This window comes from Meriones unguiculatus, chromosome 10, assembly GCF_030254825.1.
Source record: "Meriones unguiculatus strain TT.TT164.6M chromosome 10, Bangor_MerUng_6.1, whole genome shotgun sequence".
Taxonomy (NCBI): Eukaryota; Metazoa; Chordata; class Mammalia; order Rodentia; family Muridae; genus Meriones; species Meriones unguiculatus.
In genome coordinates, this window is record NC_083358.1 from 36776076 (window position 1) to 36796014 (window position 19939).

The 19939-nt window shown below is 39.7% G+C and overlaps 1 protein-coding gene across 2 annotated transcripts in view; it reads right to left on the reverse strand.

Annotated features, from left to right (window-relative positions):
- Rbl2 (RB transcriptional corepressor like 2) overlaps positions 1-19939 on the reverse strand; it is a 52156-nt gene that overhangs the window by 12603 nt on the left and 19614 nt on the right. Inside the window, exons 9-18 of one of the 2 annotated variants that reach the window (XM_021636283.2) lie at positions 19546-19712; positions 15169-15278; positions 14048-14151; positions 10388-10525; positions 8811-8975; positions 7982-8093; positions 6444-6710; positions 5998-6278; positions 5736-5912; positions 816-887 (exon numbers count right to left, since the gene is read on the reverse strand). In XM_021636283.2, the coding sequence (XP_021491958.1) occupies positions 816-887; positions 5736-5912; positions 5998-6278; positions 6444-6710; positions 7982-8093; positions 8811-8975; positions 10388-10525; positions 14048-14151; positions 15169-15278; positions 19546-19712 (1593 nt within the window). The remainder of the gene's footprint in view (positions 1-815; positions 888-5735; positions 5913-5997; positions 6279-6443; positions 6711-7981; positions 8094-8810; positions 8976-10387; positions 10526-14047; positions 14152-15168; positions 15279-19545; positions 19713-19939) is intronic. The other variant, XM_060392231.1, reaches the window with a different exon arrangement.

The following is a 19939-nucleotide window of genomic DNA, read 5'->3' on the forward strand; positions in this document are numbered from 1 at the left end:
AACCATAAAGTCAAGCATTTTAAGAAACAAAGGTTTAACAACATTATTGGTTTTCAGTGACAAATGAGCCATGTTAAAGACAGGGTTTTTTTTTTTAAAGATTTATTTATTATTTATAGTTTTCTGCCTGCATGTACACCTGCAGGCCAGAAGAGGGCACCAGATCTTATTATAGATGGTTGTGAGCCACCATGTGGTTGCTGGGAATTGAACTCAGGAACACTAAAAGAGCAGCCAGTGCTCTTAACCTTAGAGCCACCTCTCCAGCCCTAAAGAGAGCTTTTAATTATCATTCTATGTTGTCTTTACTAAACCAGACTAAAAGGTGACATAAAAATCAGTTAACTTCAGATTTTGTATCTAGTTCACGATCTCTAGATTAGGAAATATGTCTTGGGCTGGAGAGATAGCTCAGTGGTTAAGAACACTGGCTGCTTTTCCAGGGGCCCTGGTTCAGTTTCCAGCACCCAAATGATAACTCAAAACAGTCTGTAACTCCAGTTCCAGGGGATCCAGTGCCCTCTTCTGGCCTCATAGGGCACCAGGCACCCATGTGGTGCATCAAAGCAATACACCTATATACATAAAAATAAATTTCACATCATGGCCTTTGAAGGAAGAGGACTTTAATGGAAATGCAAGAAATTGTATGCCAATAAAAAAATGAATATAGCCAATCCTTTAGATTCTTAGTTTTGAATCCTGGGAAAATGCACAGAACTAATTATAGCTAACTTTGTTTTTGTTTTTGTTTTTGTTTTTAATTCATCACAGACTTAAGCTTTACTTTCAGCCCTGAGAGAAAACATGGTTACCTGGCTCCGGGCCTGTGGCTGAGTCCTGTAACAACGCATGATATTCTGGAAGGACTTGTCTTCTTTTGTGACCTACAAAAAGTGAGAACACTTAGAGAGAGCCACATCAGGCATGGCAGAGTGAGCAGCTCAGTGAACCTGTTGTCACTGTATTCAAAGACTCTGTAAAGTAAATGAACAACCATCTATTCATGAAAACCTATAACTTAGTAAGGAACTGGTATGTAAACCACAACCGGAGTAGAAAAGTACATTAACTAAAATGAAAAGTTGACTAGAAGTGGAAATTGTTAGCTCTGAATTGGCAACAGGAAAAAAAAATCAATAAACTTGCCTAAGGATTGATATTGTCTGGAGAACAGAAAAAAGGAGAAACAGCCCCAGAAAACCACTAGACACGAGTGAGCACATCAGCACTCATGGGACAAGAGTGCCAGAAGATAGAGGCGGAGAAGCAAGAAAAGATGCTTAAAGAAGTAAAGATTAAGCTGAGCATCATGGCAGGCAGGGGCAGGAGAGTCAAGAATCAAGCTATGTGGGCTGCATAGCAAGACACTGGGGTATAAAAAAACTGACAGCATCCAAGTTTACGTTAAAGTATTGGTGTATGCTTTCAGAAAGCTCAACAAACAGTGACTGAATCAAGAGATCCATACTGGGCTTATCATAGTAAAAATGTATAAAGTTATAGATAGTATCAAAACAATTTTTCCATTACAGGGAAAGTCCAATAAGTAAGATTTGACTTCTTTTCAGAAGCTGTACAAATGGCATAACAGAAACAGTGGTCAAAAGACAAACATGCTGTACACTGCACGGCATTCTTTCAGAAATGAATACACAGTTTGCTGCTAATAGCAACACTCATAGAAAGGCAATAAAAAGTGCTGAAAACAGACAACACAAATATACATTCACATGGAAAAGGCAGGAACGCTTATAAAACATTAACATATTGCAAGGACAGGGTAAATGCATATTTTTAATTTAAAAGAGTGTATAAAACAAAGTGTGTATGATGTATTGTTACAGCTGCAACAGAAATATACATTTACCAAAAATGTACAAAGGAGAGTAGGGTATTAGACAGTTGCCTGCAAATACCACTTAAACCCATAGAAACCAGTAAGCAGCAGAAATGTAAGGTTAACATAACAGCAGCTCTAAATACATGCATTTCCTGGCTCCTTTAAAAATTATACCAGTGAATCAAGGTAATGGTGGGTTTGTAGTATTTCCAAGGAAATGTGTGTGTGGGGGGTGGGGTGGATGGGTGGGTGTATACACCATAAACAATACCATCACAAAAAAGATAAAAGGGGAAAAAGAACATTAATGCATGTATATCTCGCTGACATGAATTTGCAACCAGTTCTGAGACATTAAAATGTTGTGTGTATATGTGGGTATATCAGAGAATATATAGCAAAAAACAAACCCATTACTAAAAATCAATAGAAAATACCTAATTCAAAGGAAAGAAAAAAGGAGAAATAAAGGAACAGACATATACAGAAAATGGAATGAGTGTATATAATATACATAGAAAAGAAGTAAAATGGCAGGGAAATGTAGTAGAGTCAAGAACAACAAAAGTAAATGGATCAAACACAAAAGGTTAGACAGTTGTAAGACTGGGGAAAATTACATTGTTTTAGGGGACACTTAAAAATGCAAATTGTACTTGAGAGTAAACAACAGAGATGTTCATTAGACAGTGGTCAAGAGAAAGCTGGGTAGCTATAAAGTATTAAACTGAAAAGTAGGATTTAGAAACAAACTCAAATATTACTGAAGAATCAGTTCACTTCACAGTTAAAGGATCAACCTATCAAGAAGCTATAAGTAGCCACCAGAGAGCAGCAGCCATGGCCTTGGGCCTCAACAAGGGCCACAGGGGACGAAGGACATCCGCAAGTCCAGGCCCAGCCGGTGCCCCCACCAAGCACATCAAGTCCGTGAGACATAAACAGAGAGGTGCGTGTCTTCACACCCTTGTGCAGCGCCCCAAGGAGCTGCTCAAGGTGGCCAAGGGCAAGCATGTGCTCAAGTTCATCAAGACAAGGGTGGGCACGCACATCCGCGCCAAGAGGAAGCGGGAGGAGCTGAGCAACGTGCTGGCAGCTATGAGGAAGCCAGCAGCCAAGAAGGGCTGATGCCCCCTTCCCCCCAGTAAACGTGCCGCACAGAAGAAAAAAAGAAAAAGAAGCTGTAAGTAGCTGGGTTGTGGTGGCATACACCTTTAATCCCAGCACTGGGGAGGCAGAGGCACATGGATCTCTGAGTTCCAGGACTGCCAAAGCTATACAGGGAAACCCTGTCTCAAAAATTAAAACAAAAGAAGTATAAGTAATAAATGTAAGTATACCTATTAATAGAGCACTGAATAATGAACCTCCTGAGAGAAAAGGGTAAAACAGACAATATAAAAATATTTAGAGATTGCAATATATTACTTTCAATAGTAGAAGATCTAGGCAGAAGATCTAAGAGAAAAGAGAAAACTATTACAACTCAACCTAACATCTAGAAAAACACTTCTATTCTCACAATGGCAATAGAACATTTACTTTTATTAAATGTGGAAGGCTAGAGACATTGCTCAGTGGTGCTTGCCTGTCATGCACCAGGCCTTGGGTTCAATCCCCAGTGCTGGGTAAAGCTGCCATGGCTGTGTATACTTGCAACTCTAACACATAGGAACGGAGGAAGCCCAAGGCCAGTCTGGGCTATGTGAGGCCCTGTCATCAAGCAAACAAAAACACAAGGACTGAAATATATAAATTTTTTCAGATACAGTGAAATGAAACTAGAAATCAGCAACAGAGAAAAGTTTGGAAAACACAAAAAACTGGAAGTTGCATGGTCCTGCAGAATGTACAAGTTAAACAGAAGTCATATGAAAAATAAATTTAAGAGAAACATACATGATGCCAAGTTATGAGGTGAAGCTAATGCCTGCCTTTGCAGTTACTGCCAAATTTACAAAGGATACTGAGACATTTTCTCAAGACAGTGAAAAAATATTCTGTAATCAGTTACCTAACCATCCCCTACACTAGGAAAAAAAGCAAAAAATCCAAGACCCTGTGGGATGGCCCAGTGGGTAAAGATGTTAGATGTAAGCGTAGTGACCAAAAGGAAGAGAGAGACAACTCCTGTAAATTGTTCTTTGACACTCACAAATGACAAATAAATGGAATTTTTTAAAAAAGGCCAAAGTAAACTGAAAGAAGAAAATAATAAATATTAGGGTATATCTTAATAGAGAAAATAAATGAAATTAAATAGTCTTAGAAATTATCAAAATTTACCAAGTTTTATTTAGATTGACCAAGAAAAATAACTCAAATTACTACAGTCAGTAATGAAAGAGAACCTTACTATAGACCTTAAAGGACAAAAAAGATTACATGTTCTTAACTCAGGGTAGACAATGTCTTAGAAAGATACACGCTGCCAAAACTGACTCTGTAAATGACAGGTGACCCAACCAGACCTATGAGAAGAATGAAACTGAATTCATCAGTAAATTATGCACAAAGAAAGATCAAGCTTTGGTGGCGTCTCTGCTAATATCAAACTTCAGAGAATAATGAAACATTTATTTTTCTAAAAGGCCAGATTTACCCCAGGAACAAAAAATCAGAAAAAGCCATGCAATAAAATTCCAGACAACAGTTTGGAATTCCTCAACAAACTAGTAAACCAAAAATGAAATAGAAAATTATCACCATACTTAAGATATTTGCAAATGGAATACAAATGATCTAACATAAAACCCAATGTAATATACTATATCATTAGAATATCAAAACCTACAATGAATACAGTAAAAGGCCTTTAATAACAACCGACACTCAATAAGCTAGGAAGATAAAGGGAACTTCTTTACTGTGAAAGCAGTCTACCTGAGGTTACAGGTGAGTTAAGGGTATATATTTAATGCTATATTCCAATAGTGAAAGACAAAAAAGCAAGAGTCACTGAGAGTGTAAAGTACTACGTCTGATGGACATAAATCAGCATCATAAAGTAGACAGTCTCGGGATAAGCCATGTGTCCATAATAACTGATTCCACAAAGATTCAGTGTGGAGATATGTCTTCAAAAACGGCATGGCAACCGGAAAGCAACACAAAAAGAGTGAAGCTGGACTTGAATCTCATACCACAAAGTAAAGATGACTCAGGATAAGTCAGAAGGTATAAAATGCATAAGGGTGTGGTAAAGCTTCATGACACTGGATCTCAAATTTGGCAATGAATTCCAGGGAAAAAAACTCCCTCCCCACTCCAAACATATAATACATATATTTATATTTTTTTTAAGTATTGATGAGAAACTAGAGGAATTAAGACCTTTATATGTTGCATGTACAAAAATAAAATGGAACCATACTTAGAAAAGTAGCCTGGCAGTCCTTCCATGTTTAAACATAAAGTTCCCATATGATCCACATATCCATTTCTAGGCATTTACTCTGAGGAAAATGGAAGCCTGTGTATACATAAAATCTCATCCACCATGCTCACAAAAGTGTTCACAATTGTCAGAAACAACGTACATGTCCGTTAACAGAACAATAAACGCCACCCAGTGTCTCTACAATGGAATATTCTGTGTGTGTTGTCTGCATGTGCATCCTGCGCACCAGAAAAGGATGCTGAATTCCATGGGACTCAAATCACAGACTTGTGAGCCATCCTGTGGATGTTGGGAATTGAGCTCAGGACCTCTGGAAGAGCAGCCTGTTCTCTGAACCACTGAGCCATCCCTCTGGCCCCTAAGATGGAATATTCTAAAGCTGTGCTGACTGCACATATTTGGAGATGTAAGGCTCAGTGAGCAGCTATTAAACACTGTCTGTGATAGCAACAAAGTAGCATCTTTATGTTTCCAGGCTTGACTGGTACTCACCTTTGCCATCACATAAATGGCACACATTAACAACTGGTCCAGATGTCTGTCCATCATAAGTTCAGGACACTGGATTAGAGAGAATTCAAAGCAGGTCCAAATTTTTTTTCTCAGTTCATCTGAAATATCTAGTTTTGCACAAAGGTCCCGAAGGCGGACACCTGCTAAGTGGTAAACCTAACAAAGAAATAAGGATACTTCAAACCTTGTTTGATATTTAAACTTCCCAAGCTTCCTCCAGTAAGGGTACATGAAAAATTACCTTTCTAAAGAAAAGCAATAAAGAGCTAGTCTTCCGTGGCCTAATACTGCTGCTGCTTAAAGGCTGGCCTTGTTTTTGCGGTTGACCACCTGGGGAAATCTGCTGAATGGCTACCTGGCCAGGGACTTGCAAAGTTGTTCCTGTCACCTGTTGGGAACTCAGACTTCCAGTGAGGGCTTGAGCACTGAGGGGCTGGATAGAGCCGGTCACAGCTTGCGCCTGGCCCCCAACATTGACTTGGACTGGGAAGAATGTAATCCCTCCATTCTCATTGGCAATACCTACAGTTTATTACAAAGAAAGACAAGAACTGTTGATATGAGGGTTTCATTTCTTTCCTCCCATCTTCCTTCCATCATTGCTATCTTTTATTGACACTCTTTCCAAATCATAGGTGACTTTCCAACAAATTCCAGAGAACAAATACCTAACTCTGCCTTCCTTACCTTGTACTGGAATGGTCACTGTTTGTCCATTGTTGGCTGTGACAGTGGCTGTTGCCATGGTGACCAGGGTCTGTCCGGGAACTGGTGTGACAGAAACAGCCTCCCCAGATACATTCTGCACAGGGACAGCATTGACTAGGGGTTGTGGGGGGATGCGCCCAGATGTGCCTCCTTCAGAGGGACTATCATTCTCAAATAGCCGCCTTCTAGTAGTACTGACTGTTGGGGAACTGTACCTGTCATATAATGTGGTTGGAGATGTTATACCTACGATCAAAAGAAATCAGACTATTTAACACAGTCACAGATCTGACTTCCATCTAAGCTCTTGTTCAAAAAGAAAATACAGTGTGTTTCAAATACTCCACAAATCATTTAAAAATAAAAATGTACAGAAGTCATAGTACTCCCATATTCTCTTTACTGAGCAGGCACTGACGTAGATAAACTTTACTGATCCTTCTACAGCTAAACGCTTATCAAGTACAATATAAAACTGATCTAGTAATAGCAATGTCCTGGTGGGTTCAGAGCTCTCTAGACTATGTAATTATTCCTTCAGAACAGTTGTGGTGTAGTGGAGGTGTACTCGATCGTAGGATGTGCACTTTGCATTTGGGAGGCCCTCGTTTCAGTCTGCAGCACCAGGGGGAAAACAAAGAAACAGACCCCCATACATAAATGTAACCCTTGGACCTGGGCAGTCAGCGTAAGCCGTATTTTCTTCCTGGGCCAGCATCGATGTCACATTAACCTAAGTAGTATAGCACAGCTACAGTGATGAAGCTGACCACAGAGCCATCCTATTTCATTGGCTTATCTGTATCTGCCTGGATCTGTCCTTAAGAAAGCCAGCTGTGGTGGTACACACCTGTATTCCCAGCTATGCCAGAGGTTGAGTCGGGAGGACCAAAAATAACAAAACAAAACTGTAAAAAAGGAAGGCATACTTGAGAGAATGAGAGAATTCGCTGGGACTTCTATAGCCCCAATGTAAGTATTCAGTAGTTTGCTTTTCCCATTTCTGTCTTTTTGTATGTTTACAGATGAATGCTCACTTACAAATGGTGATCAAGTTAAATGCAGTGTTCTAAAAATATACCTGCAAGCTTGGCACTCCTGTAATCCTTTTGTGTTTGTGTGTGTGGAGCGGGGAGGCAAAAGGATTAGAAATTAAGGTCAGCCTGGGTTACATAGCTAAACCTTCTCTCAAAAAACTTTTTTGGTGTTCTTAATATTCCCAAAAAGCATATTTAAGTCAGGTGTGGTGGTACACACCTGGAATCTAGCATTTGGAAAGTGGACAGTCAGGAGTCCAGGGTCATCACTGGTTATATAGCAATGTCAAGGCCAGCCTAGACTACACAAGACCCTGTCCCAACCCCCTGCCCAGAAAAAAAAAATCATTTTAAGTGACCGATATGTCACTAAAAGACATAGAATACTCCCTGCTCTGTAATTTTACTTACAGGTTTGGATGGAATTTAAGTATCTAGAATCAGGACTTTGAAACAGTCCTCTCAGGGTTTTGAACTTACTTCTCCCGAGTCCTCCAGCGTCAGCGCGCACTTCACTCACCCTTCGTGGAGGTAAGGGAGAGCCGGCAATACAAGTTTCATCTGTTCTCTCTAGGCTTTGAGGTGGCATCACCTGGAAGAAATTGTTTGCATGAAATCCTAACAGTCAAAAGCATCTCACTAAAAAACAGCGCTACCTGGGTGGTGGTGGCCCCTTTTTTTTCCAGCACTTGAGAGGCAGACAAAGGTGGGTCTCTGAGTTTGAGTTTAAGGCCAGCCTGGTCTACAGTTCTAGGACAGCCAGGATTAAACAGAAACCCTGTCTAGAAAAAAAAAAAGTAATAGTCTAAGGCAAAAAGAACCAATCTTTCTCTGATTAGCTATTTCTTAATAAAATTAATAAAACTAAAATTCTTAGTCTTAAAAAAGATTCAAATCCCAGCACTCAGGGAGGCCGAGGCAGGCAAATGTCTGTGAGTTTGAGGCTAGCTTCATCTACAAAGCGAGTCCAGGACAGCCAGGACTACACAGAGAAACCCTGTCTCAAAAAAAAAAAAAAAAAAAAAAAAAAAGATTAAAAACTGATACTGGATACTATGTCTGAATCAGTGTCCTTACTGATTTGGAGGATCAGAAAAGCAGCCTCAATTTTTACTGTCATGGGAACCTTGAGGCAGTGACAGGTTCCACAAGGAACCTGATTGTTTCCTCTTTGATAGAGGAATGAACCATTAATTACACTGCAAAGCCCTGGCCCTAAAGGACATACCCGCTCCATCCACTCTGTAGCATGGGACTATAAACAACACTGATGTGCTTTCCTTAAAGGTGTTAAGACAGGGTCACAAACCTCTTCACAAGTAGGGACTCTATTTTCATTTTCTCTAATTCTGTCCCACAGTGGGGAATCTGATTTCCATGCCAAATGGTCTAAAATTTGTTCTTCAATTTGATTGAGGTGTTTGACCACTTCTCTGCAAAGACCATCTTCGGCTCTAATAAATACTTCTATTACCTGAAATAAAGAAAATGCCCCAGTTTATTGAGCAATAATTACTATGATTTTGCAGACAAAAGTATAAAAGCAAAATGAAACATCTAAATATTTTTAAGTCACACAATTTCACAGAAACTATAAATTTAATAAAACCACATGTAGCAAGCTTTTCATCTTTTTATAGTTTTTGTAAATAATCTACACAAATAAATAATATAACATATTTTGTATAAAATACAGCTTATACAGTGAGCCTGAAAATAGTACTCTTAAATTTTTACACAAGGAATTGATATATAGTTCAGAGACAGAGTTCTTGCTTGTATGCTGAAGGTTCACTTTCCAGTATCAATAAAACAAACAAACAAAAAAATATTAAAAATCTCTGAACAGGGCTGGAGAGATGACTCAGAGGTAAAGAGCACTGTCTGCTCTTCCTGAGGTCCTGAGTTTTATTCCCAGCAACCAGGTGGTGTCTCACAACCATCTATAGTGAGATCTGGTGCCCTCTTATGGCCTGCAGGTATATATGCAGACAGAACACTGTACACATAATAAATAAAAATCTAAAAAAAAAAAAAATCTCTGAACATGAGCGAGTGTAGAGCTCATGCCTGTAATCCTAGGTCTCAGGAGGCAGAGGCAAGAGAATCAGAAGTTTCAAGTTATCCTTGAGTTTGATGCCAGCCTGGGGTAGATGTAGATGATACCCTGTCTCAAATAAGTAGGATGATAGAAAGCTTACTGTTTCCTAAAAGATAGCTGCAATATTAAACTTCCATAAATAAGAAAGATATACACGCCATACCAAATTACACGAATGCTGCTTTTTAATAAAGATTTATTTTTAATTCATGTGTGCTTATCTTTATGCCCTGTGTACAGATGGGAAAGAGGCCAGAAGAGGATTTCAGGTTCCCTGGACCTGAAGTTGATATGGGCTTTGGGAACTGAACTCAGGTCCTCTATGAGAGCAGCAAGTGCTCTTTACTGCTAAACTGTCTCTCCAGACCTAGCATCCCCTCTTCTTACTCCCCCTCCCGCCCCTGCCTCTCCTCTTTTCTACCTTTCTGAGACAGCCCTCACTATGTAGCCCAGGTCAAGTTTGTAATCCTCCTGCCTAAGCTTTCCAAGTGCTGAGTTATAGGTGTAATCCACCACATCTGGCCCACACCCCATTCAGCTCTTTAGTCACAGTATTCTGCAAGTCCTTTAGTAGATGGTGGAAGAAATCAGCTGAATGTTTCAGCCAAAAGAAATTTGTCATACTACTGTATACTGCAGGAATTTACATAGGTCTTAAGATTATTTCTCCTTTGTTTCCTACATAGATATTATTAAAAATTTAATAGATTTATAAGTTTAATGTGAACAAGGTGGGTAACAAGAGATTGGTCTCATTTGTAATCACCAGTATAATTTTTAAATACCTTATAAAAATGATAATGTGGTACATCAAATACTTCAGCAATAAATGGAAAATTCCCAGGAGGCTTATAGGAAAAAGTGACAACCTCAAGACAGCAGGTCAAGAGTGACCTATGGAATGCATCTTGTTCCAGAACACCCTGCAAAACAAAGTGACATTTAGAAACGGTAGTCTACTCTGAAAACACATTTCATATCCTGTCAGTTTAAATGCATTCACCTTTATTAAACAAAGATTAGAGGAATATATAAGAATTTACAAAAACTTATGCTATGAAATACTTTTTTAAAGATTTTTTGTTTGTTTGCTTGCTTGTTTTGAGACAGGGTTTCTCTGTGTGGCTCTGGCTGTCCTGGGCTCACTTTTAGACCAGGCTGGCCCCAAACTAAGATATCCACCTGCCTCTGCCTCTCCAAGTGCTAGTATTACAAGCGTGTGCAATGGGGCCCACCTTAAAGGTATTTTAAGATGATGAACAAGCGTTTTGAGGATATGAGAAAACTGCAACTCCATGTTCTGCTGGTGGGAATGTAAAGTATAAAATGCTGCTACAGAGCAGCATGATGGCTCCTCAGAGAGTTAAACATTAACTCCCGTCTGGGGCTAGGGCTGTCGCTCTATGGTGGAACACTTGCCTCTGAGAGGTTCTGGCTCCAATCTCCAGAACCTCTGTATGATAGAGTAGTTCTAATTGTAGGAAGGAAGAACCTGAAGGACCAAAAGCAAGGACCCAAACACATGCCCTGCATGCCAGCCTTCACAGCAGCACTGTCCACACAGCCAAGGGCACACATGATCAGATGTCTACCAACGAAGGAGCCACAGAAAGTTGAAATACAAGGAGAGACGTTGTAAAACTTGCTGAAACATGGATAAAGACTGGAAGGCAAGCCAAGCCAGACATGAAGGACAAACATAATATGATTCCAGCTAAGGAACCTAGGGTAGGTAGACTCACAGAGCTGAGAAACAATACACAGAGGGCTAGAGAGAAGTCTGAATGGAAAGTTAGTCTTTAATGGGTGTAAGATGGAGGGGATAATGGCTATAAACCACTGTTAATGTACTTTGAAATGTAACTTGCAAGATGATTAAATTGCTTTAGTATATTTCACCATAATAAAAATATTTTAAGCTGGGCGGTGGTGGTGAACTCCTTTAATCCCAGCACTGGGGAGGCAGATGCAAGTGGATCTCTGTGAGTTTGAGGTCAGCAAGGGCTTCACAGAGAAACTGTCTTGAAAAACAAAAACAAAAAATAAATTTTTTTAAATATATAATTTAGATGAATATACAGGTACCTACTTAATATTGGTCCCTAAATTGTAGCTATGATTTCTATGTTATTCTGTATGTGTTTCACACACAGAGGTAAGTCATAAAGCAGCTCTTTTGTGGATACACACACAAATATATATATAAGTACCTTTTTTTTTTTTTTTTTTATGAAGGCCAGGGTCTAGAGCTGGCTCAGTGCTAAGAGCACTGTCACTGTTGCAGAGGACCTGAGTTCAGAGCTCAGAACCCAATGGTGGCTCACAAACACCTATAAATCTACTTTCATGGTATCTAACACCCTTTTCTGACACGGGGTGCACATACATAAACATGCAGGCACAACAGTCACACACAAAAATTAAATCTAAAAAAAATTTTTTTTAAAAGAAACCAAAAAAAGAAATATAAGTCAGGCATAGTAGTGTGTCCCTGTAATCACAGCATTTGGGAGACTGAGGCAGGAAGATTACAAGTTCAAGGCCATTGTGGGCTACACTAAGTTCAAGGCCCACATGTACCACATCATCAGACCTTGTCTCAGATTTGAATAAAAGGAAAAAAAGCTACATATAAACAGTTACAAGGAATTCAAATTACATACTGGCCAATTTTATATCTTTTAAAGTTCATTTTAAAAATTAGTACTCTTTTCTTTTGTTTTTTTCTTTAATTTTATGAGCCAGCGTCTAGAGCTCAGCAGTTAAGAGTGCATGACTCTCTGGTACCCTGGTGCCTATGGAGGCCAGACAAGGGCATCAAATATCTATGACTGGAGTTGTAGAGCATTGTGAGCTAACATATGAGTGCTTGGAAGTGAACCCAGTGCCTGTGCAAGAGCAGTCAGTGCTTTTAACTGCTGAGTTATCTCCTCAGCTCCAAAATTAGCACTCCTTTTTTTTTTTAAGATTTATTTATTTATCTATCTATCTATCTATTTATTTATTTATTTATTATGTACACAATGTTCTGCACACCTGTATACCAGAAGAGGGCACCAGATCTCTTAGTAGATGGTTGTAGCCACCACGCAGTTGCTGGGAATTGAACTCAAGATCTCTGGAAGAGCAGCCAGTGCTCTTAACCTCTGAGCCATCTCTCCAGCCCCAAAATTAGCACTCTTAATTGTAAATATTTCTTATTTCAATTAATGTAAAATGAATATAGATACCATGAGGTACTTTCACACATTTCTAAATCTTACGGTTCATGTCCCTAGCCTAATATCACAAACATTTCCAGTTTTCCCTAGCTTCATCTTTTTAAGAGACTATTTTTAATTGCCACATAAAATTATGCATAATTCTAAGACATTAGTGTTTGCAAGGAATTTCATCAGTTTATTTAACATTATTTTACAAAATAATATTTTTGTGTGTATTTTTATGAGTGTGATAGTTCCCAAAGCCTTACAATGCTGAATAGTATAATGAAATGAATTCACCCCACCCTTTCTTTGGCTTTTTGTCTTATTTTAATTTTAGATAGGGTCTCAGAAAGTTTCACAAGATGGCCTCAAACTTGTTTCAAAGCCCAGGCAGGCCCAGAAATTGTGATTCTCCTGCTTCAGCCTCTAAAGCAGGCAGAATTAAATGGGTAGGCCATGATACCTAGCTAATTATATTTCTTCCTTAGAAAATATAAGAAAAATCATTATCTTATCTAAACAAGATGGTTGAGTACTTACTTATGTGGACATTCTATCAAGTCAACATTCAGTGTTTTCCTTCTATTAAGCTTGTACATGTCATTAAACAACTTGGCTGAAGCTAAAGATGAGTGTTTATATAATTGACTGCTGTGGCGGTATGAATGAGAATGTCACTCAGAAAATCTGGTGAATGCTTGGTCGCTATTTTGTGCTACTGTTTGGGGAAGATTTAGGAAGTGTGGTGTTGATGAACCATGTATGTCTCTGGAGTGGGCCTTAGAGTTTCAAAGCCTCACACCGTTCAGTTTGCTCTCTGCCTTATGCCTGTTGAAGATGTGAGCCTTCAGCTTCCTGTTCCTGTCACTGTGCCTTCACTCAGCCATGGTGAAATCTAGCCCTCTAGAACTTTAAGCCCAAATACACTTTCTTCTATAAATTGCTTTGATCGTTGTATTTTATCACAACAATTAATAAGTAATACACCTACAGAGACTCCACCTATTCTAAAATCCACGTTATAATATATGGCTTGCTACACTGAAAACCACTCCTTTATTCCATTCCATACCCCTCATGCTGTTAGGATAAGGAGGGGGCTCCACATACAAGTTCCTTAGGCACTAATCATATTCCCTCAAGGCACACAACTTTTCTTTGTGATGGCTTTTTTTGGTGGGTGGGGAGGAGTGAAGCTATGTCTTACTATGCTGATCAATACATTGTTATTGTACTTACAGATAAATCCATGTCTCCCAATCTTTTCTGTTCTTGCTCAATAACAGATTCTAATACTTTATAGTAAAGCATTTCTGCAAAGCGAAAATGTTTGTTGGCAGTTTCTGTCAAAATTTTTAAAAAAGCACAAAATTAAATACAGGTAAGTATCATGGAAAAGACTCATCTCTTGCTTCTCTATCCACAAAATAAAATCTAAAAACCAAATCCATATTTTAAAATGAATTTTATTTCTTTAATGTATATGGGTGTTTTCTTGCATGTATGTCCATGTACCATGTATGTGTGGATACCCAAGAGGCTAGAAAAGGGCATCAGGTTCTCTGCAGCCAGAGTCACATATGGTTGTGAGTGTGTGTGGGTACCAGGGATTGAACCTGGGTTTTCTAGAAGAAGAGCCATTACTCTTACCTGCTAAGCCATTTCTCTGGCCCAAACCCATACTTTCTATAGTTGGTATTTCAACTATCCCTAAAATTTCTCAGTATTCCATTTTTCCCTGAGTTAAGGGCTCATTCTGTAGCCCAGGCTGGCCTTTAACTCCCATCACTAGTTCTGCAATAGCCTCCAAAATACTGGGATTATAAAAGTGAACTCCACATCTTTTTTTTTTTATGTTAACATTCTTCCTATTTTCTAAAACTGACACGAAATCAGCACATAAAGAACTTAGGATCTCTGCATTAAATGCACATACCTTATCATTTTGAACACAACAGTTCTATGCTATGGCTTGATGTTGAAATTTCTTCAAAGACCTATGTGTTTAAGCTTTGGTGACCATAGTGGCACTGTTAGGAGGTAGTGGGACCTTTAAGAGGTGGACCCAAGAGATGTTCTTTTTTTTTTTTCTGCAGGTGTTGGGGGTGTCTACAGCATAAGTTCCAGGACAGCCAAGACTACACAGAGAAACTCTGTCTCCGAAAACCATAAAAAATCCCACATAATAAAGAAGGTAGACTAAACTTTCTGTTTCTGAAAAGAGAAATTACTTCACAGACAGAAAAAATGAGCAGTTACACAACATCCTTCAGTTTATAGTTCTAAGTCTTTCCTTGTCTTTCTGACTCTATTTAGTCAGATGTTAAAGTAGGAACAGTCTGGACAATAGTACATTTTACCTTTAGCACAATTACTATGATTCTCATCTGGATGGAAATGCTGAGAATATATTTCATACATTTCTTTCAATCTGCTAGCAATAGCCTGAGTTGGATCTCGGGAACATGACCTAAAAAGTGACATGAAAATTCATCTGGTCACAAAGAGATACAATGTCTAAACCTATAAATTTCATTAACATAAAATGCTTTGAACAGATACTATATGCTTTGCAAATGAATAAAGGACATCCATACTTTCTTTTCAAAGATGGAAGTATTACTATTTCCAGTGGCAGAAGTGTGTTTTGTGTGGAGCTGCACATGTTATGGCACGAAGCTCAGAGGCTTGGTCTGTGGCTCACTTGATGCTGTGAGAGATGCTCTTTCCTCTCTCCTCTGCCCTTTCTCTAACCACTCATTTTCTGCCTTCTGGCTCCTCCCCTCTTTCGTGTCCTGTGGCTACTCCCATTGCTCAACATTGTGGCTAGTTGCTTTATTTTGGCCTGTTTACACAAAGTTGAGACTAGATGTTTAGAATAAGTATCACAATGCAATATCCAGATTGAAACCAGAAAGTATGTGTGTGTGGGTGGGTGGGGGATCAGCATTTGAATGAATAAGGGTAAAGTGTATATATTTCAAGAGAACATTATACCCACAGTAGATCTTTATACCTAGCCAGAATCACCTTTACCTAAATCAAAGACCCACAACCTCACACATCCTGTCAATGACAGCAACCAAAGAACCCTCAAGTTACTGTCTAGTGGGCAGCAAAACTTCTAGGAAGAAAGAGAATGAAGGCGTTCAGACCTATAACTATAAACACGTAAAACTAACGTTGGCACTTTTTTAGTTCTCCCAAGTGAGGTTTATTTCATTGATTTTTAAAGATTTTTTTATGTGTGGAGTGTTTGTATGTGTGTGTGTTCAAATATTTATGGGCACACGTGTTTATGGACCTGTGCCATTGTGTGCTTGTGTGCTTGTGTGTGTGTGTGTGTGTAAAGCAGAGATCAACCTCAGAGGTTGTTCCTCAGCAGATGCACAAGTCATGAAAATGGGGCTCTCACGGGGAACCCGGCAATCACTGGTGAAGACAGGCTGGCTGGCCAGCAGGCCCCATGGATCTGCCTGCCGCCGCCCTAGCGCCGAGGGTACAGGCCTATGCCGCAACGTTCCGCTTTTACGTGGGAGCTAGGGATAAAACCCGGTTCTCAGAGAAAAAGCACTTATAGCTGAACCATTTCTCTCACCCTCTTTTTTTTTTTTTTTTTTGAAACAGGGTTTCTCTATGCAGGCTGGCTGTCCTGGACTAACTTTGTAGACCAGGCTAGCCTTGTACTAACAGAGATCTGCCTGCCTCTGCCTCCCAGAGAGCTGGGATTTTTTTTTTTTTTTTTTAGCAATATATGTTCAATGCAGGACATCATACAAATCATTACCTTTGGGGCCTTTTTAAAATAACTTTTAAAAATTTGATCACACACACACATATGTCAGAACATGGTTAAAAGAATGACCTATGGTGAACAATGCCTTGAGGAACTGAGAGAGGCTCCAGAAAAAAAGGCAGAGGGCCTTTTATCTCAGGTACATTTTGTTTCCTGTATTGCTTTTGGATATGATATCTTGTCTCCTGTGTTAAACATTTACAACCAGTTTATAAGACATGTTTATTCTTGTTGGATGTTGGAACATAGCTATAGAACACAATCTGGGCAGTGTACTCTAAATCTGGATATGGCCTTCTGCCTTGCTTTCTTGCCTTCCCAGATATAATCTACAGTACATGCTAGGCAACTGTGTTTTAATTGGTCTGTTCTGAGAAAGTTCTGGGAAGGGCCTGCTCTGTTAATATTTAGCATGTGCTTACTGGCATTTATTTACATGTTTTTCTGACTCAGACAACCTTGTTTGGGTCGTTTCTTTCTTTGTTATATTTGTGCATAAGAGCACACTGGTCTGAGGTAAGGCTGTCTACAGCAACTGACCGCAGACTGACCCGTCCTTTTAGGTCCTCACAGCCCAGGGCCAGCAGACAAGATCTGCACAGGTTGGCTGAAAATCAATGCATACATATCACCAAATTATAATAATTATATATTTAAACAACTGTGCTTCAACTTGATCTTATACATGTATATAATTAAACACATATGATCAAATATATATATACATTGCAAAACTTGATACAGTTTATAAAATTATAAAGAAAGCAAGTTTCATGTTTGTGAGTTATAACCAGAGATAACTATGTAATATACTACTAGAGTTTTATTTACGAGCATATACATATAACTTAAAGTTTATAACAAAAAGGTTGGTTTTACTAGCATCTACTGATATTATGAAATTCCACTAATAATATCTATGGTTAAAGCTGTCATGACTAGAGATTATAAAAGATCTAAAAGATACAGCTACTATATAGGCTTTTCTCACATACACAGAAAATGTTTCTCTCAGCTAATCCAGAGGCTGAGGCAGGAGGATAATGAGTTCAAGTCCAGCCTCAGCAACACAGACTCCATTTCTGTTTTTGTATGCTTATAACATGACCTCACTCTGTAACTCAGGCTAGCCTTGAACTTGTGATCCTTCTGTTTCAGCTCTAAGCGCTAGGATTATGGCTATGTGCCTGGCCAAGACCGTGTGTCAAAAAAAGTCAATAACTACTCCTTTGAAGCAACATCCAGATTTGTGTTTAGCAGAACAAGGTGCTGTAACATAGCCAAACTGACACGTGGAATGTGGAACATATATTCACAAACTCGTATCTAAGTGTTAGGTTCCAGAGACCAGTTCCTTACCTCTTTCACACGGGGAAGCAGACACTGCTCTCAGATTATGCATGGTTCCAGGACTACGTGCACACCCACATTCCCAGAATGTTTTATAAATTGCTCACTACCAAGTTAATTGGAAAAATAAAAATAAAATGCTTCTAAATTCAAGGCAAATAAAGGCCACCTGAAAATTATGACTTAGGAAGAAGCCACAGGCATGGACTGCTTGTTGTCAGTCATAATCAAGTTTAAGAATGAAGAGGACTGTGAAAATATAAAGGAAAAGTGTTCGTCCTTGGACTCCAGTGAGCCCAGCTACAGGTGGAAATCACTGAGGTTTAGAGATAATGTCTTCTTTATTCTGTACCACCAGAAATGCGGGTATTGTAGAGGAGCTATACCATCAAACCATAAAGTCTTAGAAACTTTGGAATCGGCTTTCTCAAATCAACTTGCCAAAGTTACACACAGAAGCACATTCTGAGCTGGGGAAGTCTCCAGCTGGTGGACATGCATGAAGCCATGAGTTCCACCATCACCACATGAAGCTGCTGGTACAGGCTGGTGATGCCAGCACGTGGGAGGTGAACGCAGGGGACTCAGAAGTTCAAGGTCATCCTCCACTACAACTTGTAGATGGGGGCTAGCCTGAGGTACAGAAACCCGTTTAAAAAACAAACAAGGATTTCATTCTTGAAACATCATTGGTCAGAAGAGCCAGTCCTTTCTGGTCTAGGAGTGTTTACAGAGCTTGCAGAAATTAGGTGACTGACACGCTGAATGCTCTCTGTCTTTTTGAACCTGAGCTACCCTCCAGAATCTCTGCCCACCGTCGCTGACACTGTGCGTCCTTAAACTTTTAAAACAGCTGTGAATAAGGTAGTGTGAGGTATTTATAGCCACTGCTGCACCATCACAATCTTACAGCAATGCCCCCTCTAGCTTGGCCGAGTTGCAGCACAAGGAGTAAAAGAGAAGTCTTTATATCACATCGCAAGCTGACTGTACACAGGCCCACCAGTGGGCCATCCCAGGCAGCAACTGGCTACAAAAACCACTCACAAGGTGTGGCCTCTCCCGGAAGAGTAAAGAGAGCGTACCGGGTGCTGTGGTTCCTGGTGAGCTATCCAGAGTTCACTGAACCTCTGACCCATAAACGCCTCTCTTCCCAAGTATGAGAGATTGCTCAAGACTTCAAAATTAATCTGTGCTCCAGAGCAGCTATCAGTGTTTGCCAAGAGGCAAGTGAACTTATCTGGTAGGCCTACTTGAAGGTAAGAGCCTGGGTGTGCTATCCATGCCGAACAGACAACAATTATGCTCACGGTACCTAGCTAGCACTTTCTGAGCAGTGTCTCACTTGGTAGCCCAGGGCAGCCTCGCCTGTGTGATCTTCCTGTCTCAGCCTCCTGAGCCATGGGTCACAAGCAAGTCCCAGCATGCATGCCTACTTATATATTTTATATTTATATTTACTGACTAATCAGACCAGCTGCAATTCCTGTAAAACTGTCCCAGGGCAACTGAAAACACTGGCACTGAAAAAGTAAGATAAATTGAAAAGTGGTCAACAACTCACTACTGGAAGCAGATGAATATAACCCACCTGAGGATCTGCTCCAGCTTCTCACTGGGCGCATTCCTGAGGCCTGTCAGCATGGTGTGAAGACGACTCAAGCTATGTGTAGCCGTGGAGACGGGGGTCACACCAGGGCTGTTTTCTTGAACATAGCTTACGCCAGTCAGTGGTGTGCAGACTCTGAGGGCTTTAGACTAGAAGAGAAAAATAAGTTTCTTCAAATTACACCACAGATAGGAATTCAAGACAATAGGACTTTATATCAATATATTTTAGCATCTCAAACAGCACCATGTTGGGAATTTAAACATAATTCTACTCAAAGCTTCCATCATGAAGCTTTGTGTGAAAGAACGTACACACTCGAGGCAACTACAAGATCTCTGACCATTAAACTGTGAAGAACAGGCCTGTGCCGTTA